General features: G+C 50.9%; 1 protein-coding gene across 2 annotated transcripts in view; it reads right to left on the bottom strand.

Moving 5' to 3' along the window:
* Positions 1 to 27538, bottom strand: part of BTLA (B and T lymphocyte associated) — a 150972-nt gene that overhangs the window by 72803 nt on the left and 50631 nt on the right. Inside the window, exon 1 of one of the 2 annotated variants that reach the window (XM_086935505.1) lies at positions 19552 to 19843. The exons of the other annotated variant lie outside the window; for it this stretch is intronic. Within the exon in view, the coding sequence (XP_086791631.1) occupies positions 19552 to 19618 (67 nt within the window). The 5' untranslated portion in view covers positions 19619 to 19843. Of the gene's footprint in view, positions 1 to 19551; positions 19844 to 27538 lie in introns of those variants that run through there. 2 annotated transcript variants of the gene reach the window in all.

The raw sequence follows: 27538 nt of genomic DNA, 5'->3' as shown, positions 1-27538 counted from the left end.
CCAGCACAGGCAGAGGACTGGGATGTCCCGTATTTTGATAGGTATGACACATTCCAGCCCTCTCCCTTTCACGCAGTGCAGCGCAGCAAATTGTCTTGCTGTGTTGGGTTTTGTGAATTAGTAATAAATATTGCCCAAGGTCTTTGGACTGCGCTCTATAATACTTGTTAAGTAAGTGCTGAAATATCCTTTTAGAAAAACCTTGTAAAAATGCTTCACACATTGTTTTTCTTTGAATTAGTTTAATGCATTTCATTCATCAGGGCAAGAAGGTATTTATGTTGTATTAGCTCAACACCCCATCAAGGGTAGCAAGCGCTGTATAAATCTGCGTTAACTTCTGTGTATAAAGTGCCAAAGTCAGGTAAGGTGCTAAACAAAAAGCCTCTGACTGGGATAAGTGTTTCTATTAGGCCCAAGTATGCCTGCTGGCAGCACAAGACACATGTAAACATGTGCAGTATGTCACTCTTGAACTCGTTCTGATTGGCTGTGTTGAGACTGCACCACAACCAATCATCATGAGATAAGAGCAGCATGGTAATTAGCCAGTTTTCAGGGTCAATGCTGTCAATCACGCTGAGTGTGGGTTGGGTGCTTGCCTCTGGGGTGTAAGTGGCCATTCCTCTGTGAGAGGGCAAAGGGCAGCAATTTCAGCACCTGCTAATTGGAACTGCATGCATGCCAGCACAGGATTTCACTCTAAGGCCCAGATTCACACATGTGCCATGCAACGCAGTGCAGCACCCTAAGAGGCTGTGCTGTGTTGCGTGACATGGAGAGAGCAGGAGAGCGCCATATTCAAAGAGCTATGACACTCTCCTCCCCACTTCCTAGAGCCGACGCTGATTTCAGCTGCTGTACACCAGGCACACACCGTAGCGCCATAGTGCCAGGGTGCGCGCCTGAGTCTACCATATGTTCTGTACAGGAAGTGTATCCTTCCAGGTCGAAATACTATTGCTAGACAAGTTAAAAACCTTTTCCTACTTTGTATGTCGGCTGTACAGTGCAGCCGACATGCAATGTCGGAAACGCCTGCTTTTCAGCTGCGTTCATTTTTGGTCCTAAACCTCTATTAATGGTAGTAGATAGGATTTTGCATCAAAAAGCATGGGTGATTGCATGGGAACGCCAATGTACCACCCATGTAACACCCCCATCACGCAAAGTATTGTAAAGCTGCATTTCACACTGCTGTTTGTTACTTTTCCATAAAAAAACAATGCAGATAGCAATTTGCGTTGGTTTGTTTGTTAATCCCTAAACCATTGGTGGCTCCTCCGCCAAGGCGGAGGAGCAGCGCCCCACTGCTTTTCAGCAGTGTAAAAAAATAAAAATATAATGATAATAACACAATGCTATTATCATTTTATTTTAGCTTGCTGAGGCAGTTTTGCAGGGTGGGCTGGGCTGCTCTGCTCACAGAGAGGGGGAAGGAGTGGTGGGCACTCTGTAAGTGCACATGACGACTTGGCCATCCTTCTTGGGCTGGCCAGTCATGCGCACTTACAATGCTCTCACAGAGCAGGGGAAGGAGTGGTAGGCACTCTGTAAGTGCGCATGACGGCTTGGCCGTCTATCTTGGGCTGGCCAGTCATGCGCACTTACAATGCTCTCACAGAGCAGGGGAAGGAGTGGTGGGCACTCTGTAAGTGCGCATGACGGCTTGGCTGGCCATCTTGGGCCAGCAAATCATGCGCACTTAGCATGTTCTCCTCCAGGCTCTTAGTCCCCATCTGAGCGGCGAACCACGCGCACAGACCAATCACGAACGGTGCTGACAGCAGTGTTGAAATCGACATAGGAGAGCCCGTGAGCTTCCTGCTTCCATTCCGGCCGGACTCGTTGAGAGGAGAGACGCATTGATGAGGTACGTTTATTTTTATTTTTATACACACGGCCTCACAGGTTTAGCGTCTGATATGCGTTAAAAAAGTAACGCTAACCCGACGCTAAACTTTTGGGAATCTAGAATTAAGAGGCTGAAACTGTGAGGAGCCACTTCCTACATGGTGGCAACGTACAATTCCTAAAGCTTTTTTGATCTTTAATGCATGTTGACAGGGAATCCAGAACTTTAGTCTGAGGACATCGGTTCTCAGTCCAGCAGCCCTGATGTTCAAGTACCAGAGAATGGCCATGGTCGATCTTTGAGACTTGGGCAGGTGATGTCGGACAATAAATCGTTTTCAGATAGTTTCGCTGTGGTAACACTCACACCAGAATAACACATAATTGTTGCTGTTATTTCCTCTTTCCTTGGTTCATAAACAACAAAGAATTACTATTTTTATAGTTTGCTCTATTTTTTGCAGTTGGGCAAAACATTACTTAACACAGCTCTTGTGCACTGCACTTGTGCAGAAAAGGTTGCATGGATCGATCAGTGCAAACATGATATAAAATATAAATACAAAGCACCCGATGCAAAGCACATATTTTCAACTTAATTTAGAAAAATGCTTCTGTGTTGTTTGTTAATTGCTAATGTGCTGAAGTGATGCAACATGCATGCAGCTTGTATAACCCAGTGTTCGCAAATGTTTTCAGAAAGTGAACTTTGCCTCTGTGGGTGTCTGTACTTCTTTCCACCCCCCTTCGGAAATTCTTACTTTCTCTCCAGCACATCTTACACACAGACGGTGAGAGAATACTTTCCAACCCAGACTAACAATAGCTGCACTTGCATAATTATAAATCAACCTTTTTACGCCCTACTATAGTGAGAAAAACTGAAACGTGTCTGTTCAAAGACCCCATGACGTCACATGAAATGTGAACTCAGGGACATTGGGGCATATGTAGGTAGCCGTTTGCGATTCGCAAACGTCGAAATATGGCGAATCGCAAACAGCGTTTTGATATGTAGGTGCCACTTAGCAAAATAAGAAATCGCAAAAATTGTGATTCCTTATTTTGCTTATAACATTTAAGGAATCGCAATTTTGCGATTCCTTAAATGCTATGTAGGGGTGCTTTAAAAATTGCGATTTTGGCTTAAGAAATCGCAAAATACCACCTACTTCAAGCAGATGGTATTTTGCGAATTCCTTCAAAAATGCATTTTTTTTTCAAATTCAAAGTGCCATGTGGCGCACAGACATGCCCTTAGGGCATGTATGTGCGGAACATGTACTTACAGGCACATTCCAGGGGTGCAACAGGTGTCCTTTGGACACCCTGGCACCCTTGGAATTGCGATTCTCAAATTGCGATTTTCTTATAGAAAATCGCAATTTGAGAATGTAGCCCCATACATTCCTTATGAATTGGACACTCATTCCTTAATTGTGATTCGCAATTTGCTAATTGCAATTAAGGAATGTTAGAGATTCGCAAAAAAATTGCGAATTTTTACCTACATTCCATTTTGCTATTCTCAAATAGCGATTCCTTAAAAATCGCTATTTGGGAATCGCAAAATGGAAATTACCTACATATGCCCCATTGTAACTAAACCACAGGCAGTGTTTCATTTGTAACATAGTGAGTGCCGAGGACAAACTAAGCATTGCTCAGAAGACCGGGGCCGGTGCTTTTAAATGTCCCTGTGCGAATACCAAGGCTGCATAGTCCTGAATTCACCTCAGGCTTTTTAAATCCACTGCCAGACACTCCCCGCCCCTTGGTCTCACCCTTGTATGTTCCTGCTTTCTACCTCTGTGATGGTTTTCTGTCTTCTCTTCCTCCTTTGTCCCTGTCTGTGTGTTTTTCCTTCTCTTGCTCTCGGGAAAAATAAGGGCCTGTGGCCCCCACAGGCTCAAAATGAGCACTGTGAGCTCTACCGAGGGAATTCAGTCAATTTTAACTTTATTAGATCATCCTCCCCACTCACAAGCCCCCTTGATTATTTTAGATTTTTTTTTCTTTTACTTTATTCTATTTTTTATTTGGAGTTATTGGCGGGATTTCGAGCTATATTAAGGCCAGACTAAACAGCACTGGCAGTTTAGTATCAGGCGTCCTGCAAAATGATGGCAGACATGGTTCTGGAAAACAATGCATTATGGGTGATATAGGCAGTGGTTCAATGCACCCTCAGAGCAGATCTTTGAACAACCTTAGAACCACAGGTTCGAATCTCAGATTATCCACTTATCCTTTCATGCCCGAAGTCTAGGAATAGAGCACATGGACCTGGGCAATAGGAAGGGCTGTTATTTACAGCGCTAAAAAGCTGTGTAGCAAGCGCTAGTCAGGATAGCCTTGTTATTATCAAGGGAAGTTGGTACAACTGTCGCTGTGTATGGGAGACATAGAGCTCCCAGTGGCACCTGAACTACTTTCGACAGATAGGGCGCGGTTCCTCTGAGGTCGGTAGTACAACTCTCGATAGACCCCTGATCCTACAGTGACTCAAGAGCCTTGACAGGCAAAATCCTGCATCTCTGCTTACAGGCCTTGGAGGATTTGGGGTTCCAACTGGCAGCCAATGGAGTCTCCCAAAGTGTGTACTCACCTGTGGGTCTTGTTCACATTTCTTCCCACATAGCTGGTCTACCCTTTAAAGCAGGCTTCTCCAAAGTCGGCCTTGGAGGGCTGGATCCAAGCCAGATTTTTAAGATAACCACATTTATCTAAATGGGGCTATGCTAAAAATCTGGTATGGATCTGGCCCTCCAGGACCGGCTTTGGAGAATCCTGCTTTAAAGCCCAACAGTTGAGGGGCGTGGCCAAGATGGCGGGGTGAGCGGACGCTTCCTCCCGTAGCTCCTCCGGCCCGGCTCAGCTCGAGCCCCGATTCCTGCGCCTCTCTCCCCCCGCGGCTGCACTGCGGGCGAGAGACCTGTGCCGGAGTTCCCGGGGCACACTTTGGTGCCACTTTGACTTCTGAAGCCCCGGGGGAAGTCCCCGAAAAGTTTATTCGGAGATCGCTCCGAGGATTAGAGCCCGGGTCGCCCCGAGGAGAGGAGCCTGGAGGCGGAGCGTAGTGCGGCGCTGTCCGCGCGCCTTGGCTGGCCCGAGTGCTGAACAGCGGAACGCCGGAGATCCCGAAGGAGCGGGCTAGACGGACTCCGCGGAGCGAGGTGGCTTCCTGGCGGTGCCCTGGTGACAAGCACCATTGCTGGGCAACGGACTTTAGCCCTGTACCGGCGATCCCCCCACTATCCGGGGTCTCGAGGGGCGACGCCTTGCGAACTCCGCGCCCGGAGGCGCTGGATGGCGGAGTCCGAGCAGTGTCCGAGCCGGGCAATCGACTGGTGATCGGGGGAGGCACCGGGTTCGCACTTTCCGGACCCGTCACCATTGAAGAGTTGCCCACGGACTTGCTGGCCCGGGCTGCCTTCTTGGGTCCCACCCTCCCGCCATCTTGTCTTTGTGTGACTGAGCCCGGTGGCCCCTGCCCGCGCCCTTCTCACATGGGAGCCTCGACTCGTTCTGGCGCCAGCTCATCTACTGCCCTCCTTGGGAACACGAGACGGGAGGCCTACTCTTCGGACATTGCTACCTGCCCTGCTGGCCCGAGGGCCGTCTTGCCCATGCCCGGACCGCCATTTTGTCGCCTGTGACGCACTACTCTTGTCCTCGGCGAAGGCCTCACATCTGGTGCCCGCGAGCGGTGGCGCTCGCCTACAGCAACTAATCCTGGGCTTTGCCGGGCCCCAAGATGACTGGAAGACGTGGCGCGGCACGGGGTGATCGCACCTTGCCGGAAATGCTCGGCAGGTCCCAGCAACTACGCGACAGGACGCAGCCGTCCCCGGGGGCCTCCCGGGCATCAACGGACGCAACTGCGGGCGAGCCGCCGGTCACGCGGTCCTTCATGGAGGACTTATTCACCTCCCTCAAGGAGGAATTTCAGACTCTTAAGACCGAAGTGGCTGGAGAGGTCCGGGAGGTGCGCAGGGAAGTCGAGGGCCTGGGCGAACGGGTCGAGACTGTGGAGACGGCGGCTCAACGCCGCGATGAGGAGATAACCCATCTCCAGCAGGACGTCCTCCGCCTCCGGGAGCAATGTGTCGAGCTCCAGGCCCACTCGGAAGACCTCGAGAACAGGTCCAGGAGGAACAACATCCGGGTCCGGGGTGTTCCATCCGCCGATGAAGGTGCGGACCTAGTGGCTTATCTGCAGGACCTGTTCCGTGACATCTTGGAGGAGGGAGCGGATTTCCCCATCCGCATTGACAGAGCACATAGGGTGGGCCGCCAGCGCCAATCATCGGCACCCCCGCCTGATATCCTGGCATTCTTGCCAGATTTCCCTCTAAAGGAGCGCATCATGACTGAAGCCCGTAGGAAGCAACCATTGACCTTCCGCGACAGACCTGTGGCGCTCTATCAGGACCTGTCTGCCATCACACTGCAAAAGCGCAGGTCTTTCCGCATCGCTACGGACTTTCTGCGAGAGCACGAGACAGCCTACTCCTGGGGCCACCCCTTCCGTCTTATCTTTCGATGGAATGGGGTACTACATCAGCTGCGCTCCTTACAAGATGTCTGCGGGGTGCTGGGTCTTACTGCTACGGAGGAGGACGGGGCTACACCTGCATGGAGGCGCCCCGAGCGGCGGGGCCGACGGAGGTCGAGAAGGCGCCCATCGTCAGCGCCAGTGAGTCGCCCGGACTCGCCCACCATCAGAGCTGACATGGCGGAGGCCCTGAGGACTGCGGCCAGGAACTTGCCTGAATCTACTGGTGTGGCCTTGACGGCCTAATTTTCTCCGGGGGGAGAGGCTCTTAGCTTTCACGATGCTGGGCTGGGGGTTGGGGGGGGCGGGGGGGGTGGTGTGTGGCTGGACGTCCACTTGACTGTTTTCTGCAGACTCGCCCACTTGGGCTAGACTGAGACTATGGAGTGTTGTTGTGTACGTGGGGATGTGGCGGACCGGAATACCAAGCGCGGAGGCCGTATATAGTGGGCAATGTTTGTTTTATTGCTACACTTCTGGTCACAAGGGGTTTGTATCAGGCTTTACAGTTCCACAAAAGAAAGACACGGCTCTTCGGATGAATGATGGGTCGACGTTCGGTATCCAGTGGGCTCTGTATCCAGCGAGTGCTCCTGGTGCGTCCGGTCTTTGGGGATATCCTCGGAGGTACCGGGAGAAAAGAAACAAACAAAGGAGCCGTTAGTCCTGCCGGACTCTTCACGTCTGATCCCCGTTACCAACACCAGGGACTGTGAGGGGGAGGTAGGCGAAAGTGAGGAGGGAACGGTAGGGTCGGGGTTGGCAATAAAGACAAGCGGGGTAGCGAGAAGAAGTAGGGGTGGTGGGTGGTGGGCGTGAAGGGTCGGGGTTCGTTATCACGTGTGCCAGTGCTGTGCAAGTGCTATACAATATTTACACAATGCTACGGGTGACGTTGTGAGCCTAAAGGGGGGAGAACAGCTATACAACGGGAGTTATTTACACTGCACCTAATGTGCCACAAGGGTTCCGAGTCACTCACCCGGTCCGCCGCAACTCTCCAAGTTGAGTTGCGGCCGCTCCCCAGCAACCTCCGGTGGACTCCACCAATCCTCGGACCAGTCTTCCTCCTCTTCGGTCGCCTTCTCCTTCGCCGCTCCGGTCGGGGTCTCCTGCCACACGCTCAATCCGACGTCCGACTGGTTCCTGGTTCCGGCTTTTCCAGTGTCCGGGTCACGTGAGGGGGAGGTGCTTCCGGGGTCGGGAGGAAGTACTTCCGGATGTCCGCCGTTCTGGATTGGGTCCTGGAACAGAGGACAGAGGGTTGGACCTTTGGAGGGGCGGGTCGTTGCTATGGACGCTCTGGCCGGGACCGCTGTCTTCCGTGAAGGACTACAGCGACGGGCCCCAAGGCCGGTATGTGTGTACGCCGCATCACATCCCCTTCCCCTAGCTGTCCTTCTAGTACGGCTCTGAGTCATGGGGTATCGGGAGAGGAAATCGGCGTTGCCCTGCTCGATTCCTTTACGGTGAACAGTCCTGAATCTGTAGGGCTGCAGTGCTAAGAACCAACGGAGGACCCGGTCATTGTGTCCTTTATTACGGGCCATCCACTCCAGAGGGGCATGGTCTGTATAGATGATGAACTCCCTCCCCTCCAGGTAATACCTTAGACTTTCTACCGCCCACTTGATGGCCAATGCTTCCTTTTCTACGACTGCATAACTGGTTTCCCGTGGATACAGTTTACGGCTCAAGAACAATATAGGGTTTTCGTTCCCCTGGTCGTCTTTCTGGGACAGTACCGCCCCTAGGCCCTGTTCTGAGGCGTCCGTCTGTAAGAGGAAGGTCCGTGAATAATCCGGACTTACCAACACAGGTTTGGAGGTTAAAGCAGTCTTGAGCCGAGAGAAGGCATGTAGTAAAACGGGAGTGGGATTCTTTAGGATGGCTTCGGTTTTGGCCGACTTCTTTAAGAGGTCGGTGAGGGGAGCTGCAGTCTGGGAAAAATTGGGTATAAACCTACGATAATAACCCAGTAGGCCTAAAAAAGCCCGGAGGTCCTTTCGTGACTGTGGGAATGGAACGGACTGAATGGCCTCAACTTTCTTGACTTGGGGACGGATCATACCCTCGCCTAGGAGGTAACCCAGGTACTTCACCGATTGAGCTCCGAGAGTGGTCTTTGCGGGGTTGATGGTAAATCCAAAAGCACCCAACGACGCTACAACTTTACTGAGATGATCGAGGTGCTCCTCCCAGCTATTGCTATAAATAACAATGTCGTCGAGGTAGGCCCCGGCATACCTCGCATGTGGTCTTAAGACATGGTTCATTGCCCTTTGGAAGGTGGCTGGTGCACCGTGTAACCCGAAGGGTAATACTGTGAATTGGAATAAGCCATCTGGGGTGGAAAAGGCAGTTTTCTTTCGGTCCTGGGCTCTTAGTGGTATCTGCCAGTAACCTTTGCAGAGGTCTAAGGTGGAAATGTATCTGGCTTTCCCTATGCTTTCGACCATCTCGTCGACACGTGGGAGGGGATATGTGTCGAAGGTTGATATCTTGTTGACCTCGCGGAAATCTATGCAAAACCTGACTGACCCGTCAGGTTTAGGCACTAAAACAATGGGGGAATTCCATTCACTGATGGATGGTTCAATGATCCCCATACTCAGCATTTGTTCGGTTTCTTGCCTGATCACGTTCCTACGGGCTTCAGGGACCCTGTAGGGTCGTAGCCGTACGATCTTTCCAGGCTCTGTTTGTATGCTGTGTTCAGTGATGGTCGTATGGCCTGGGGATGAGGAAAACACGCTCTGTATGGGTTGTAACGCCTCACGTAGACTCTGTCTCTGCCCTTTTGTCATCTCGGAGTCAAAACAGGGTTCAAAAGGGAGAGATGGTTGCGGATTACTGGCGGATAGAACGGGTCGGGGACCCTCCCACTTTTTAAGAAGGTTAACATGATATACCTGCGTGGTCCCCCGAGTGGGATCAAGCTCTAATTCATAGGTGACAGGAGTTACTTGGCGAAGGACCACGTAGGGTCCCTGCCACTGTCCCAATAATTTATGGTCAGATGACGGTCTCATCAGTAGAACTAGATCTCCATCGCTAAAAGAACGGGGTTTGGTACCCTTGTCATATTGCCGTTTCTGGCTGGCTTGGGCGTTTTCCATGTTCTGGCGTACTATGTCGCGCAGTTGTGAGAGATGGGTCTTTAGGTTTTCGACATATTCTGGCAGGGGACGTGTTCTGTCGGGTTCTGCCTCCCAGGCTTCTTGGGCCATATCAAGGAGGGTGCGGGGTGGCCGACCATAAAGCAATTCGTATGGTGAGTATCCTGTGCTACTCTGGGTTTTGCAGCGTATGGCAAACAGGGCCAACGGCAACATCTCCTCCCATCTCTTTGCCTCTAAGGCCAACATTTTCTTCAGAGTCAACTTAAGGGTAGCGTTGTAGCGCTCTACCAGCCCATCTGTCTGGGGGTGGTAGGCGGAGGTGCGAATCTGCTTTATCCCAAGGTTCGAGCACACTTGTTTCATTAGGGCCGAGACAAATGGGGTGCCTTGATCCGTAAGGATCTCCCTGGGAAACCCTACCCTTGAAAATATGGAGATGAGGGCCTTGGCTATGGTTTGGGTCGTGGGTTGACGTAAGGGTACTGCCTCCGGGAAACGAGTGGCGTAGTCCACCAGAACCAGGGCGTATCGGCAGCCACTACGAGAGGGAAGTAAGGGGCCTATAATGTCCATTCCCACCCGGGTGAAGGGGATGTCAATGAGGGGTAAAGGGAGTAAGGGAGCCCTGGGAGGTCGGTATCGGCTGTTCCTCTGACATACAGGGCACTCCCTACAATATTGTTTGACCTGTTGATGTACCCCCGGCCAATAAAATTTCTCCAGGATGGACAGACTGGTTTTTTCATCACTGAAGTGGCCCCCTAGGAGATGGCTGTGGGCAAGGAAGAGCACCTTCTCTCTAAAAGGTTCGGGGATCAATAATTGGGGTGGTTGGTTAGGATTCCCTTTTCTATATAACAGTCCGTTCTTTCTGAAAAAATAGGGACATACGTGAAGGGGGTCTTCCTGATCTACGGCCTTTCCCCAGGCCTCTTGCAGGACAGGGTCTTCCTGTTGTGATGCCCGGAATTCTCTGTCTGTTTGCCAGGGATGTACCTCAGGAACCACAGGATAGGCGGTGGTGTGATTTCGCTTCTCTCTTCTTTTCTGGTTACGGGATTTCCGAGTTCTGATCAGTTCCTCAACCGCCGGTTGTTCCCTAGAGAAGGGTGCTTCTTCCCACCACTGGTTCAGTGAATCTGTAGTGTCTTGTACTAGTCTAGGAAGTCCAGCATAGTCACTCCCTAGGATCACCTGCTCAGGAAGATTTGGTATCAGGCCCACTGTAAGGTCGGTTCCGGGATCAGCCAGGTGTCGTACACGTATCTGGGTGGTTGGGTACTTTTTGGTGTCCCCGTGTACACACTGTATGGCGACCATGCCTGTGGGTGGTCTGGGTGGAGTAGGCAAGTCCTGAGGACGTAGGACACTCTGGCGACAGCCCGTGTCAGCCAAAGCCAGGAGGGGATGTCCGTCCACATATACGGGACAACGGAACGGAGGGGGCGTTTTCCCAGGTGTTGCACATACATAGTTCTGTACCAGGCCTACTTCCATGGGCTCGTCTTTCTGTGGGCACACACGAGCTATGTGTCCATAGCCACCGCAATTGTAACACTGTGGGCCTGGATTGGGAGGTCTGTATAATAGCGGAGCTGGCAGCAGGGGAGGCGGATCCGCTTTCCGTGGAGGGGGGGGTCGGTGGGGTCGGACTGCATTTATATGGGATCGGTGGGGATGTTCTTCCCTGCCGGGGTGTCTCTTGGGCTCGACTGTAGGCGCTCGCGATCTCCACTGCGCTGTCCAGGGTGAGATGGGCATGTTGCCGCACCCATCTTTGTGTGGCCGGATGTAGGGAGGCCAGGAATTGTTCCAAATACACTTTAGCCAGGATATCGTCTTTGGTGGAGGTATCTGGACGTAACCAACGGTTAGCGAGGTCCTTAATGCGGAAGGACAGGGCCCTTGGGGTTTCCTGTGGCCCTTCCTTGGCTTGGCGCAGTTTTACCCGGTAAGTCTCATCATCAATGCCCAGTCTCTCTAATATACACTTCTTGATATCAGCATAGGGCGTGTCGCCCTGTATATTGGCTTGCTGATACGCGGCTTGGAGGTCTCCAGTTAACAGGGGTCCCAAGTATTGTCCCCAACGGTCTACAGGCCATGAGGCGGCTTGTGCTAGCCTCTCGAAGTTAGTAAAAAAATAGTCCGGATCCTCCCCGGGGACGTATTTCTGTAGAACTACTGATGGTAGGGAGGTTATGGGTCGTTGTTGCTGCTGTCCGATGACGTCCGTTAATTTACCCATGGCCTGGTCGTGGGCATCCCCCTGACCCTTGAGGACATCGTGCAGTTGTCCCCTGTCCTCCTCGGCCGTTTTCAAGAACCGTTCCATCAGCTTTCCTAACATCTCCTGGGACTCTGCCATTTTCTGTACGACGGCCTCCATGCTTCCGGATCCCACTTCTGACACCAACTGTGTACGTGGGGATGTGGCGGACCGGAATACCAAGCGCGGAGGCCGTATATAGTGGGCAATGTTTGTTTTATTGCTACACTTCTGGTCACAAGGGGTTTGTATCAGGCTTTACAGTTCCACAAAAGAAAGACACGGCTCTTCGGATGAATGATGGGTCGACGTTCGGTATCCAGTGGGCTCTGTATCCAGCGAGTGCTCCTGGTGCGTCCGGTCTTTGGGGATATCCTCGGAGGTACCGGGAGAAAAGAAACAAACAAAGGAGCCGTTAGTCCTGCCGGACTCTTCACGTCTGATCCCCGTTACCAACACCAGGGACTGTGAGGGGGAGGTAGGCGAAAGTGAGGAGGGAACGGTAGGGTCGGGGTTGGCAATAAAGACAAGCGGGGTAGCGAGAAGAAGTAGGGGTGGTGGGTGGTGGGCGTGAAGGGTCGGGGTTCGTTATCACGTGTGCCAGTGCTGTGCAAGTGCTATACAATATTTACACAATGCTACGGGTGACGTTGTGAGCCTAAAGGGGGGAGAACAGCTATACAACGGGAGTTATTTACACTGCACCTAATGTGCCACAAGGGTTCCGAGTCACTCACCCGGTCCGCCGCAACTCTCCAAGTTGAGTTGCGGCCGCTCCCCAGCAACCTCCGGTGGACTCCACCAATCCTCGGACCAGTCTTCCTCCTCTTCGGTCGCCTTCTCCTTCGCCGCTCCGGTCGGGGTCTCCTGCCACACGCTCAATCCGACGTCCGACTGGTTCCTGGTTCCGGCTTTTCCAGTGTCCGGGTCACGTGAGGGGGAGGTGCTTCCGGGGTCGGGAGGAAGTACTTCCGGATGTCCGCCGTTCTGGATTGGGTCCTGGAACAGAGGACAGAGGGTTGGACCTTTGGAGGGGCGGGTCGTTGCTATGGACGCTCTGGCCGGGACCGCTGTCTTCCGTGAAGGACTACAGCGACGGGCCCCAAGGCCGGTATGTGTGTACGCCGCATCACAGTTGTTTTTTGCTTTTTGTTTTGGCTGGTTGCCATCAATGGTTTTTGGGGGGGTTTCATTGTTGGTTTGTTGTGGGGGGGGTCCCGTCCGAAGCTGTCCGAACGAGTACGATGCCACCTCCGGCCTTCCCTGCGCCCCTGCCCCGCGCGCCCCCTCCGCTGATCCCCCGCCTGCTGCATAGCGCGCTGTTTCCCTGGAGGCGATGCCACCCCTGAAAGTAGTGACCCTTAATGTCAAGGGTCTGAATAACCCCGTAAAGCGTAGGGCGATCCTCTCCCTATTGGAGGGGTCGCAGGTGGATATCTGCCTCCTGCAGGAGACCCATTTACTCTCCAGAGATTGCCATAGGTTGCGCTCTGCCAAGTTCCCCACGCAACTTTTTTCCTCTGCTGCGACTAAGACCGCTGGGGTGGCCATTCTTCTAGCCAGCTCCTTTAGGGGGGAGGTGCTGTATAAACATGCCGAGCAGAAGGGGAGGCTCTTAGTGTATCGCATGCGCTTAGGAGGTGTTACCTTTACGGTTGGTTCGGTCTACAGCCCAAACGATCACCAGGATCGTTTCCTGGACTCGGTATTGGTGGACGTTACTGCCTCGCCCGATCGCCATGTCATCCTGGGGGGAGACCTGAATATAGTCTTCGACTCCACTCTAGATAGGTCTGCCCAGCGTTTTCCGCAGACAGGAGAGCTTTCAAAAGCGGTGCGGGACCAGATTGCAGAGATGGACCTGCATGACCTCTGGCGCACCATGCATCCCACCGATAGGGACTACTCCTACTTTTCCCACGCACACCGCACTTATTCGCGGTTGGATTATCTTTTGGTGAGCGGCCCACTTCGCTCCGCCGCCACGGCGGCGGACATCGGGGTCTTGTCTCTGTCTGATCATGCGCCGGTCTCTGGAGTTTTTGCGTGGCCGGCGCCCCCCCCCTCGAGAGGGATGTGGCGGCTTCGGGACACGCTTCTCCATAAGAAATCGGTGGTGAAGCGAGTGGAGGAGGTCATCCAGGACTACCTGATCCACAATAACAACTCTGACACGTCCCTGGCTACACAGTGGGCGGCTTTGAAAACAGTCGTCAGGGGGGAGTTTATCTCCATTTCCTCGGCGGAAAATAAGGAACGCCAGCGCAAGAGGGAAGAACTGACGGCGCAGGTTAGGGAGCTTGAGCAGGTCCACCGCCGGACGGGGGCACCTCGGGTTTGGAAGCAACTGAAGGCGGCACGAAAACTCCTCTCTGCGTTGGATCTAGATCGGGCGGAATACGCAGCGCTGCGCCTGAAACATGCCTTTTACACTGGCGGAGACAGGTGCGGTAAGCTCCTGGCCCATAGGCTTAGGGTTGCGCAGCAACGCAATGTGGTGAAGGAGCTGGTGGGAGTGGATGGGATCCCGGTTTCTGGTGACGCGGAGGTGGCAGATACCTTTCGATCCTTTTACGAGGCACTGTACGCTTCAGAATCTTCCCCACCGGGAGAGGCTGAGGCCTATCTGGAATCCGTGACCCTCCCGGCCTTGGACCCCTCCCAGGCGGACCATCTAGAGAGGGACATTCACGTGGAGGAGGTCATCTCCGCGATCGCACGGCTGAAGCATGGCAAAGCCCCGGGCCCGGATGGCTACACGGCCTTGTTCTACAAGACCTTCTGTCCCACTGTCGCTCCTCTCCTGGCTCGCTTGTTCAACTCCTTCTCCGAACCGGGCGCCATCCCACCGGACCTCCTCTCGGCGACTGTGTCGGTTATCCCCAAGCCGGGGAAGGACCGGACCTTGTGCGGCTCGTACCGGCCCATTTCGCTCCTAAATGTGGACCTCAAGCTTTACACCGGAATTTTGGCGGCCAGACTGGGTCTACACTTACCAGGTTTGGTGGAGGCTGATCAGGCCGGTTTTGTACCCGGTAGGCAGACGGTCGACAACACGAAGAGAGTGACGCACGTCCTGGAAAAGGCCTCACGCGTCCCGGGGGAGCGGATGCTGCTATCGGTTGACGCGGAGAAGGCCTTTGACAGGGTTCATTGGCCATACCTCGAGCTGGTCCTTGGGAAACTGGGGATCGGCGAGAAGTTCCGCACTATGGTCTTTAACTGCTATAGGAGACCGTCGGCGTCAGTGCGTGTCAATGGACACAGCTCCAGCAGCTTCACCATTGAGCGCGGCACGAGACAGGGTTGCCCTCTCTCGCTGCTCCTCTTCGCCCTTTATATGGAGCCATTTGCGCAGAGGATCCGCGACAACCCGGACGCTATCGGGGTGAAGATGGGGCAATACACACACACTGTCAGCTTATACGCGGACGATGTCTTATTGACCCTGGGTGACCCCAGGCGGTCGTCCCTGCCTGCGTCCAGGAGCTGAACGCTTTTGCCCGCGTTGCGGGCTTTAAAATGAACGTGACCAAGTCGGCCGCACTGGATGTCTCGCTCTCTGCCGACACCAGACGGGACCTTCAAAGTCTCTTCCCTTTGCAGTGGTCCTCCTCCACGGTGCCTTACTTGGGCATTTTGCTTGCTCCCACCCTGCCTGCCATGGTCGCAGCTAACTATTCCTCTCTAGGCAAAAAGATAAAGGAGGAACTCGGCCGTTGGAACAAGGGCCTACTCTCGCGGCTGGGCCGTATTGCGGCGGTGAAGATGACGATACTGCCCCAGATCCTGTATCTTTTCGGCGCTCTACCTCTTCAGCCCCCCGTGGGCTGGATACGGCAGGCGCAGGCAGACATCTCCCGCTTTGTGTGGCAAGGCCGTAAGCCTCGGATGAAGCGGGTCCTCTCCATGCTTGCCCCGGAGGCGGGAGGTCTCGGGGTCCCGGACCTCCGGAAGTACTTTCAGGCGACACAGCTCCGGTACCTGGTGGAGTGGAGCCGGTGGGAATCGGACAAACACTGGCTCTTTCAAGACCAGGCTGTTGCGGGCCGTACCCTCCAGGAGGTCCCGTTCCTACGGCGCGTTCACCGCCCGCCTAATCTCTACGCCTCCTTTATCACCCGGGTCCCGCTAAGAGTGTGGGACGCGGTGTGTGAGCTACGGGAGCTCACCACTTTTCCGTCGCCGTTCTCTCCCATTGCTGACAACCCGGACTTCACTCCGGGCCTTGAGCCGGGGGCCTTTTCCCACTGGGTGAGTGCGGGATGTAGAGCGCTTTTCCAGATCTACGGGCCGGAGGGCGTGCTCCCCTTCCAGCAGCTCCGACAGGAGTTTGGCCTGACGGAGGGGGACAGACTGCGCTACATGCAAGTCCGCCACTGGGCTCTTCAGCCCTCGGTGCGTGACGTTGCCGCCCGTACGATTACGCCCTATGAGCGATGGTTGGTGACCCGGGCCTCGGACGCCAAACTCATCACTGATTTGTATAAATTTCTCCAACCCCCGCCGTTTCACTACCATAACCCAGGGAGGGAGCGCTGGCATAGGGAACTGGGCAGGACCCTGAGCCACAAGGAATGGGACAAGATTGCGTATCGGGCGAGGCACTCTGCGTACCACACTGGGCTGACGGAAACCTTCACTAAAGTGTCCACCTATTGGTACTACACCCCGGAGCGGCTCTACGAGATGCGCAAACTAGGCGATAAGGGTTGTTGGCGCGGCTGCGGACAGGAGGGCACCCTCACGCACATTCTCTGGGAGTGCCCGGTGCTGTCGGCCTACTGGAAGGAAGTCTTAGATGAGGTGGATAGGCATTTTGAGATTGAGCTCCCGCGCTTCCCCGCGTATGTCTTGCTTGGCCTCCCCAATGACTTGATGTACCCGCTGAAATCCCGCAGGGGCAGGCAGATTGCGATTGCGCTAGGCTCGGCCGTTCAGAACATACTTGTCCTTTGGCGCACCCCCACTGCCCCCTCTATCACTGGCTGGTTGCATAGGCTCTGGCAGGTACTGGGTATGGAAAAGATATCGCTAACGGTGGCTGGGAATGTTGACCAGTTTGAGGAGCTCTGGCATCCCTTTTTGGCACTGCTGTCCACGGAATTTCGCGAGCTGACGTGCCCACGGTACTTGCGCCTCCTTAGGCTGACACCGCCGGCGCCAGCGGCGGAGTGATTGTGCGGATTGGGGACCGGGGGCTGGGGGTGGGAAGTGTGGTTATATACTTCTAATTCTGCTTTTCGGACGGCGATGTTGGGGTGTTGTTTTCTTTTCTTTCCTCCTTGCTTTTCTTTCTTCTCCTTTTCTGGGGTAGAGGGGCTGGTGGTATGGTATGCTTCTCCTTTGATGTGTCGCAGAGTGTTATTCTGGCTTGGCCTTGCCTAGGGAGTGGGGGCCTACGGGGGGTTGTTTACAGTGACTTACTACCTCATGTTTTTTGCCTTGTTACCCTCTGGGGCACCCTGCCTCCCTCTTCTTCTTCTGACTCGCTGCAACGTTTTGCTTCTTGTATTGTATGTTTTCCTGACCTCCTGCTCCCCTCCCCGTGTTTTTTATGCCTTAATAAAATACTTTAAACCTAAAGCCCAACAGTTGTCTGGCCAGTAATGGCCTTGTTCAAAATGTGACTGTAGCTTGACTGCATGTGCCACTGGAGCCTGAAACAAGTCATTTTATCTGCTTAAGTTGAGGTTCTGCCAGAGCAATAAGTACAATATCATGATTTGATTTGAGTTGTTTTCTTTTTTATAGAATCTTGTCGTATATTCTGCTCTTGTTTGCTGTAGGCTTAAGTTGTGCATTTGCTGTTTTACAGTTTGTGTGGGGTGGTTTCTGGGTCTCTCCTGGCATTTGCTATGGATTATAGATCTATCAATCAACCAATCACACCCAAAGGCTCAAACTCAATTCAATGTCAATTAATGAATGAACAGCTGCTCCCAAAGGAAGTGTCCCGGCGCTAAGCTGACAGTGTAATGGATCCAGAGTACACTTCTCTAAAGATGGGGATCATAAAAAAACAATGAAGGAGCTGTGGTCGCAGTCTTGAGTTTCAGTGTCTGTGCTTGGACGTTGATTTAGTAAAACACCAGGAGTGGTTGAAGTGGTATTGGGCAATGTTTGCCCCCCATGACTTCTTAGGGCCCTATATAAGAGTTTGGCACAGTTGCGCCGGCTCTCGGCACAGCTGCGCCAAAGCCACTGGAGGGCTGCCCGCCCTATAATTAATTTTTTTGTCATTGGCAGGCATTTCCTTTGCCATTCCCATGTTGGGCATAAAAAATAGGCACCGCAGTGGGAACGTCAAAGAAGTCTGTGCAAGCAGTTGTTATATGCTTGGCAGGAACGCAGTGGTCTTGTAAAGCATATAGGTAGCTTTGCACCACCACACCACACCCAGCTGTTCCCTGGCGAAGTAGTCGATCCCAACATGGCATTACCGCTAGGGTTGTAATGTGACCGCCACTGCCGCACCACCACGGCCTAGCTGTTTTAGTAGGTTGGACTTTGCATCAAAACCTATGGTCATTTGTGCTGACCTGCCCCAGTACTGCCCCAGAAACAATCCTTTGATGCAAAGTGGTACAAAGCAACACAAATTAGTTTTTGTATTGAGAAAAGGCTTCCTTTGTAGTGCAAAACTTTGTTAGCACTGGATAGGAAATAAACTTGTGAGATTATGCAATGCATTGTGTCGCTTTGCACAGGTGCAACGCATTACTAAATCTCAGCCTTAAACTAACAGCAGAACCATTGATGGGCATAAGTGTAATGAAGCCAAATAGGATGTGTCTGTTTCCCTCTGGTAGATGGAATGAAAGGCACTATTCACGTGTTACTGCTGCTCTAATTCAGGGATGGCTCCAGGCCTTAGCACATCGTTACCGTCTTTCTATGCCAGGGTCACATATAGGACATGAATTAGAAGTACACAAAGACCTTTGCCATGTGCTGAGTTAATCTGTAAAACCTTTTAAATAAAGTAGTTGTAGTGGAAACACTGGTGGGTATATTTACAAGCCCTTAGTGCCACCGTAGCATCACTTTTTTAATGCTCCAGTGACGCAGCGCTATTTTCCATATTTACAAGGTGGCACTACCCTTGTAAATATGCCCCTTTCCGCAAAGGGGTGGGCAATGGGTTTTGCCCTCTGCGTTCCACCGCTGCACATATTGCTTTTTGACGCCGCCTTGGATTTACAAGGCTGAGGCAGCTCCAAAAACAAAAGCCATGAAGTCTATGCATTTGTATGGTGCAAGAAGGAGAAATTATTGATTTCTCCTCGTTTTTTGGCTGTTTGCAGCTTGCAGCACACATGGAAGGTGCAAATCGCCATTAGTGATTGTTCATGTGCACGATCGTCCCTGCAGCACAGGCACCCTTGCAACATAGCGGCAGCAGCGCTAGGAGAAACCCAGGGTTGCAAAGTATTGTTGTGAATACAGCGCATCCCTATGTTTTTTAAATTACAGTGCAGCTCCCCGCTCCGACATTTTATTGTGAATATGCCCCATGGTCTGTTTCAAAGTTTCAATAAATTTAGTTCAGTTGCTGATATCTGTGTGTGTACCACGTATAACCAGCTCAGCTTCTTGCATGGCCAACTCAGCATTTCATCTTTCAGTACACTGAGTACTATTACGCTGGGTAAACACACGTTATTTACAGCGCTTAGAAACTGTAATCTGCAGCAAGAAGCGACTTATCAAAACAAGTCATTAGAATGAAACCAGAATGACCTTACCACCCACTTGTACGAAGAACTGCACCAGGGATGCGACGACAAGGACCAGGAGCTGTCGGCGACGCATGGCTAGTCGCGAGGTACTTGTTGCTGTAGCATCGTGTGGCTCCAGTGAAGGCGCTGCGGGCTTTGCGGAGTTAGAGAATTAGCATGGTCTTCCCCACGCCCCCTGTTCTTGCACGAGCCCGGCAGTATGATTTAATAAACCTCTCTTACTGGGCCAGAGGGCAGTCACAAGATGAAAGCCCGAACCGCGAGGGCGTGTCCTGCAGGTTGCTTCTCCCTCTCTTGCGCTGTTTGCGTAGGTGTCTTGACTGAACGTCACATGAAACGGAAACGACTGCCCCCACCCCCGTGATGAACGCCCCCCCTGTGGTTAGTGCTTCCTCTTCGGTGAGGGGCGGCTCTCAGCATCTGAGATTGAACTGTCCTACGTGATGGCAAAAAAAATGACAGAATCAGTGAGCAGTGTTCCTCTGACCGCCAGTATTCTGAAAGGTGCTAGGACAGGGGAATCCCACGACAGCCAGGGTGCAAGGAATTAAAATTCCGCGATGAAGATGTATCTTTCCGGCTTTCACACATTCTTTAAAAAAAGTTTATGAACTTTGCTAAAGTTTGCCTCTGAGCGAAGATACCAAAACAAAAATTGATTTTCAAAATTTCCTACCACCGCAGTGTCTCTCAATTTTTGCAATATTTTTACCCTGCTAAACTTAATTAAAGTGTTTTTTAGCCACCGTTCTGGAAGCTTGCAGTGTTGAAAATATCATCATAAGATTTGCAGAAGCGAAGTCCACCCGTTTTAAACCCCCTCGTTTAGTCGGTAAAGTTGCAAGAGGGGGATTTAATGTGGCCTGGCACTGGAACAGAGTGGTCAGAATCAAAACTGTCAGCTGGGATAAATATTAAGTCCTAAACCTTGTTTAGAAAACTCTTGCATCTTTGAAGTTTAAAAAAGAAATTTCACATTAAAAGGGACAATGGGGCATATTATCAAGGGGGTTTATCTCTGCTTTTTTGGCTTTAAAAGCCAAGAAAGCGGAGATAAAATGATCTCCCTATTACCTAGCTGTCGCTAACACCAGTTAGCGACAGCTAGTAGGAGATAGCGACCATCTTGGGCCCCACTTTGCATGTCAGTGATATTTATCACTAATGACATGCAAAGTGGGCGTGCCAAGATGTTAGCGACTGGAAACAGTCGCTAACATCGCTATCTCCAAAAGTTAACACCTGCCCTGAGCAGTTCTTAGCCATTATCCAATGGGAGGTGGATAACATGGCTAAGAGCATTAGCTCGGTAATGCATGAATATCGCGGACTTTTCAGCGATATTCATGCATTGCGGCCGATTTTTATCGCATTTGCGATAAACCTTGGTAATACCAAGGTTTATCTGCGATAAAAATCGCTGCAGCTCAGCGGTAAATTTTTGTCTCTAACCAAACAATAGCGATAATTATCGCTATTGCTTGGTAATATGCCCCAATATTTGTTAGTGTCATTTACAATATTTATGTTATGTGCTGGGTGAATGTGCTTTGGGGGCTATATTCAGATTCCAGGGGAGCGAGAATGTGGTGGCGGGGGGCTGAAGCAGTTCTGGGACTTCTGTCACAAGGTGCCACCACACTTTCCTCTTTCCCAACACTTTTACCATCTGAATTTTCCCTCCGGGCAATGGGGGTGGTAATGTGCACACTGCTCATCCTTACAGAATCCAGAAGGGTCTGTGATGACTGGGGGTTGTATTTGTGTGTGGGGGTGGGGGAGGGGCTGCATGTTCTTCTCCCCTACTTCCTCTTCCATTCTCCTGTTGCTCACCACTGGTCCAAATGTCTGCTTTACTTTGCTAGTGTGTAGTCAGCTCTTCCGTGTTAACGGTGCCTTCTGAGAGAGAGAGGATGTTGTTGTCACAATGGCGTTGACAGTATTCACACATGTATTAGGAGTGTTGTCAATCAACTATTTAAATGTCCACTTCTGACACAAGTGCATATCCCTCACCAGACTCACAGGGCCTGATTCACACATGTAACTTAAACTTTTGAGAAAGTTTACTCTTACAATAATGTACTACTTTTAGATATTCACAAACTGCACTTTTGTTGTAACTTACACTTTTGTAGGTGCAACTTTTGATGTAAGTCCAGCACTACAAAGGGCAATCCACTGGTCGTGCAGCCCCCTCCCATAGAAAATAATGAAGGTGGGCACTTACTACAAAAGTGTAAATTACTACAAAAGTGTAAGTTACTCCAAAGTGCAGATTATGAATACTGAAATGAAGTAAACTTTCTCCAAAGGGTAAGTTATCGCAAAAGTGCAGTTTGCGAATATCACTTTGTACTACTTAGTACTAAAAAACAAACTATAAAGTGCAGTTTGTGAATCAGGCCCACATTGTGCACATAAACCTCCTACTGATCTATAAAACGTTAAGGGCCTTATTATGAGTTTGACGACCCCGTGTACTGCCATATCGGCGTTGACGGTCCGAGCGTGGTGCATTTGGTGTCTGACCGCCGTTTTACAGGGTTGGCAGATCAGCTTTACAAAGACCACTGCTGGACCACTGAGACCGCTAGCAGACCACCAACCATCGGGTTCACAACCAAGGAAAGGCAACCGCAGCAGGGTAGCTGCACTACCGTGCGCATTACAAGTTACCTGTTCCAGGAGTGGACCACAGAGGTCCGACCGCCAGCTTCAGGGTGGCAGTGATGAAGGATTTGGGGTGCGTACTCATCCCTTTCTTCTTCTTCCAGATAGAATCCAATGTGGATCCCTTTCTCCAGGTCTCCCCTTCACAGCAGGGTCTTTACCCCAAGGATTACGACCCTGTGTGCGGCGATCTACAGGTGAGTCCTTTTCGAAATATACCCATTGCCAGGACTTCCCACATATGGTACGAACCCCGGTAATGGGTATATGGTATTGTCCCACATATATCATGTATATGTGTGCATCCAACACATATGCAGTCAAATTGCACACACAGGTATTAAGATATTTAGTTATAGTACTCACCACAGCTGCAAGATCCCCGTCTGAACACCGCTAGCCCCGTGGTCAACTCTTAATGGGGTGGTTTTTGGACCGCCAGCGTCGTGAGCTGCTGGGAGAGGGCAGGCGCGGTCCTACGGCGGTCAGATTGCCAAACTCGTAATAAGGCACTAAATGTACAAGTCCTGTGGATGACTAGTCTGAGCCTTATGTTTTGTTTATGGTGCTACTCATATTGAGTCTAGTCCCACCCTCTACTTTCCATCTGAGCGGAGGAGTATTGTTTCTTCTCAGCCTCAGAAGTTTCCCCAAGGATCAGCATTCAAACCCTCCTACTTTTGTCTTGAAGGGAGTAGGGACACATCATCTTCAACCACCCTCTCTAAGACCAACTCCATCAGCAGGTTCCCTTGGCCAAGAAGGTATGGTTGGTATTTTCACACACTGAAGTTCCATCGGTGACCATCTCTCACACCATTGAGCTTTCTTAACACAAACATAGACACAGTGTAATGCTAGTAACAAGGACACATTCTAGACTCTACTACTACCATATCTATACTGGCACATCGCTTAAGCAGTTTGCACTTGCCAATTATGAGATGGAAATTGGTACATTGTTCAAAAGTACACAAGCCAGGACAGAATCCAAACTGGACCGCTGACAAAACATTATTCTCACCAATCCATCATTCCAGCATTTCAAGTATAATGCAGCTCACAATCCTAACAGAGTCTAAAATGAAAATGGGATTATAGCATGCCGAATCCTGTCTCTTCCCCTTTTTAAAAACGGACACTTCATTAGTGGACCTCCAAGATGCTCACAAGCAGAGTAAAAGAGATTCGGGAGCATGGGGGCCCAGAAATCAGTTTTAGTCTTGTACAGGTCCATCAGGGCTAGGGGCTTTATCAGCTGGGCTGTGCTGAATTCCTGCAATAACCTCTTCCAAGGCGAAGGAAATTTCCATAGGGAAATTTGATTGAGCAGGAAATAACTTGCTCTGAGTATTGTCTTTCAGAGCGTAAATACGTTGGAAGTAGCTCACCCAGCCTTCCAGGGCAATATTGAAGTCGAAGGCTAGTTTTGGTGCATCTACCAGAGAATAATTGTTGACCGGGTTCTAAAAAGCCCTATTATTATTTAAATGTTAGGCCTCTACCAACTTGTCCCAGGGGATATTTCTTACATCCGCTTTCTTCGTCTTTAATTAGGTTGTGGTGCAGAAAGAAGCAACAGAGGTGCTGAAAGAGGCATGAGGGGTGCAGAAAGAGGCAAGAAAAGTACAGGAAGAAGCAAGAGAGGTGCAGAAACAGGCAGGAAAGATAAATAAAGAAGGAACAGGGGTGAAGAAAGAGGCAAGAGGGATACAGGAATTTGCAAGAGAGGTGCAGAAAGAAGCAAGAGCAGTGCAGAAGGAAGCAAGAGAAGTGCAGTAAGAAGCTGGAGGGGTGCAGAAAGATCGAAGAGGGGTGCAGAAAGAGGCAAGAGGGATGCAGACATTTACAACAGGGGCAGAAAGAAACAAGAGCAGTGCATAAAGAACCAACAGAGGTGCAGAAAGAGGCAAGAGGGGCGCAGAAAGAGACAGGAGAGGTGCACAAAGAGGCAAGAGTGGTACAGAAAGAGGCAAGAGGGGTACAGAAAGAGGGCAGAGAAGTGCAGAAAGAAGCAACAGAGGTGCTGAAAGAGGCACGAATGGTGCAGAAAGAGGCAATAGAAGTGCATAAAAAAGCAACAGAGTTACAGAAAGAGGCAACAGAGGTGCAGAAACAGACAAGAAAGGTGCAGAAAGTGGAGACAGTGGTGCAGAAAGATAGGAGAGGGGAGTGGAGCAGAAAGAGGCATGAGGGATGTAGAAAGAAGCAAGTGAGGTACAGAAAGAGGCAACAGAGGTGCAGAAAGAGGCAAGAGAGGTACAGAAAGAGGCAAGAGAGGTACAGAATGAGGCAAGAAATGGCTGAAAATGACAGGAGAACTGCAGAAAGAGGCAAGAGGGATGCAAAAAAGGGAAGAAGGGTGCAGAAAGAAGCATGGGACATGCAGAAAGAAACAAGAGATCTGTAGAAAGAGGCAAGAGGGGTGCAGAAAGAGACAAGAGATGTGCAGAAAATAAGAAAGGTGCAGAAGGAGGCAAGAGAACTGCAGAAAGAGGCAAGAGAGTTGCCGAAACAGGCAAAAGAAGTACAGAAAGAGGGAACAGGGATGCAAACAGAGGCAACAGAGGGGGAAGAGGGGTGCAGAAAGAGGCAAGAGGGATGCAGAACTTTACAACAGGGGCAGAAAGAAACAAGAGCAGTGCATAAAGAACCAACAGAGGTGCAGAAAGAGGCAAGAGGGGCGCAGAAAGAGACAGGAGAGGTGCACAGAGAGGCAAGAGTGGTACAGAAAGAGGCAAGAGGGGTACACAAAGAGGGCAGAGAAGTGCAGAAAGAGGCAATAGAAGTGCATAAAAAAGCAACAGAGTTACAGAAAGAGGCAACAGAGGTGCAGAAACAGACAAGAAAGGTGTAGAAAGTGGAGACAGTGGTGCAGAATTATAGAAGAGGGGAGTGGAGCAGAAAGAGACATGAGGGATGTAGAAAGAAGCAAGTGAGGTACAGAAAGAGGCAACAGAGGTGCAGAAAGAGGCAAGAGAGGTGCAGAAAGAGGCAAGAGAGGTACAGAATGAGGCAAGAAATGGCTGAAAATGGCAAGAGAACGGCAGAAAGGCAAGAGGGATGCAAAAAAGGGAAGAAGGGTGCAGAAAGAAGCAAGAGACATGCAGAAAGAAACAAGAGATCTGCAGAAAGAGGCAAGAGGGGTGCAGAAAGAGACAAGAGAGGTGCAGAAAATAAGAAAGGTGCAGAAGGAGGTAAGAGAACTGCAGAAAGAGGCAAGAGAGTTGCCGAAACAGGCAAAAGAAGTACAGAAAGAGGGAACAGGGATGCAAACAGAGGCGACAGAGGGGGAAGAGGAGTGCAGAAAGAAGAGGCAAGGGTGGTGCAGAAAGAGGCAAGAGAAGTGCAGAAAGAAGGAACAGAGGTGCACAAAGAGGCAAGAGGGGTGCACAAGGAGGGAAGAGAGGTGTAGAAAGAGGCTAGCGAGTTGCACAAAGAGGGGAAGAAGGGTGAAGAAAGAGGCAAGGGGAGGGGAGAGCAGGAAGAAGCAGGAGAGATGCAGAAAGAAGCAACAGAGGTACAGAAAGAGGCAAGAGGGGTGCAGAAAGAAGCAAGAGCAGTGCAAAATAACCAACCGAGATGCAGAAAGAGGCAAGAGGGGTGCAGAAAGAAGGAACAGAGGTGCAGAAAGAGGCAAGAGGGGTGCAGAAAGAGGGAAGAAAGGTGTAGAAAGAGGCAAGCGATTTGCACAAAGAGGGGAAGAAGGGTGCAGCATGAAGAAGCAGGAGAGATGCAGAAAGAAGCAACAGAGGTGCAGAAAGAGGCAAGAGGGGTGCAGAAAGAGGCAAGAGAAGTGCAGAAAGAAGCAACAGAGCTGAAGACAGAAGCAAGAGGAGTGCAATAAGAGGCAAGAGAGGTGGAGAAAGAGGGAAGAAGGGTACAGAAAGAGGCAAGAGGGATGTAGGAAGAAGCAAGTGAGGTATAGAAAGAGGCAACAGTGGTGCAGAAAGAGGCAAGAGAAGTGCAGAAAGTGGAAGAGACGAGCAGAAAGAGGCAAAAGAAGTGCAGAAAAAGAAAGAAAGGTACAGAAAGACGCAACAGAAATTCAGAAAGAGGCAAGAGAGGCGCATAAAGAAGCAAGAGTGGTTTGTGCACCATTAATACCAATTTAACACCCACATTTAGCAATAACTAACAAGTGACCGTTCTAAGTTTGCAAAGGGCCGTCCATCATGCTGTAACACTTGTCACTGCATTTTTGGTAACGTTTGAGCCAGAAACAAGTTTTTTTCTGTTCAAATATGCAGAATGTGCATCCGATGATGGATTATTTGGCAAATGCGGAAAATGTATCACTGTGCGAAAGTCAGTGTAGCCAAACTGTCACATAATTCCAGTGGCCCTGCTCATACCTCTGACTAGGTCCAGAAGGGCTCCTCAATGGCGCCTTCTTTTTTTGTCTCACTGAGTTTATAGTTTAGCTTCTATGAAAACGTGGACGACTAAACCTGAGGTTACCACTCCACAACACAGACTACCATACCACATAATTACTCTCCATAACACATAATCACACGCTACATAATTCCTATATACACTAAACACCACATACTTTCTATCTACATAATTTCTGTGCACAACATACCACATATTTACGCTACACACAACCTACATCTTCTCCCCAAAACATTAGTAAAAAAACCTCTACATTTAAGCCAATAGCTCTAACTTTCACAAATGAGAAACCTATTACATTGCAAATGCATTTTTAACTGGTAGTTGCGTTTGCAGAGAGGTGGAGAAAAAGGGGCCTGGGTCTCCAACCGGCGCTAAAGAATTCTGCTGCGTAGGAATTACAGGAGGTACAAGGAGGGCTTCTTGGCCCCCAAAGTCCCTCAGGGGTAAAGTTGACTTCATCTCCCAACCAGTAGTGTGCCAGGAGACACGTTTGCAGAGTGGTAGAGAAAGGGGGCCGTGATCTCCGCAGACCTCTTAGGAATCCCACTGTATGGGACTTACTGAAGGTAACAGGAAGGGTAGTTGACCCCCAAGGACATCCTTGGGGGCCAACTACCCCTCCTATTACCTACAGTAAGTTCCACACAGAAGAATTGCTAAGTTCTCATAGCAGGCCATGCCCCCTTTGCCCACCACCCTGCAAAAGTTATCCCTGATGCACTCTCGGATGGGGATTGAAGTCCCCTTCGCTTCTTGAGGTCCTTAGGGGCCAACTAGCCTACCTGTTACCTCCAGTATTCCCCACTCTGCAATCGCGCTTCCTGGCATTCTCTTGGTTGGGGGATGAAGTCCTGACGGTCCCTTGGAGCCAACTAGTCCTCCTGTCACCTCCAGTAGGCCCCACACAGCTGGATTGCTG

Source organism: Lissotriton vulgaris, chromosome 8 (assembly GCF_964263255.1).
Source record: "Lissotriton vulgaris chromosome 8, aLisVul1.2, whole genome shotgun sequence".
Taxonomy (NCBI): domain Eukaryota; kingdom Metazoa; phylum Chordata; class Amphibia; order Caudata; family Salamandridae; genus Lissotriton; species Lissotriton vulgaris.
Note: the sequence above shows the minus strand (reverse complement) of the source record. Positions and strands in the feature narration are given on the sequence as shown.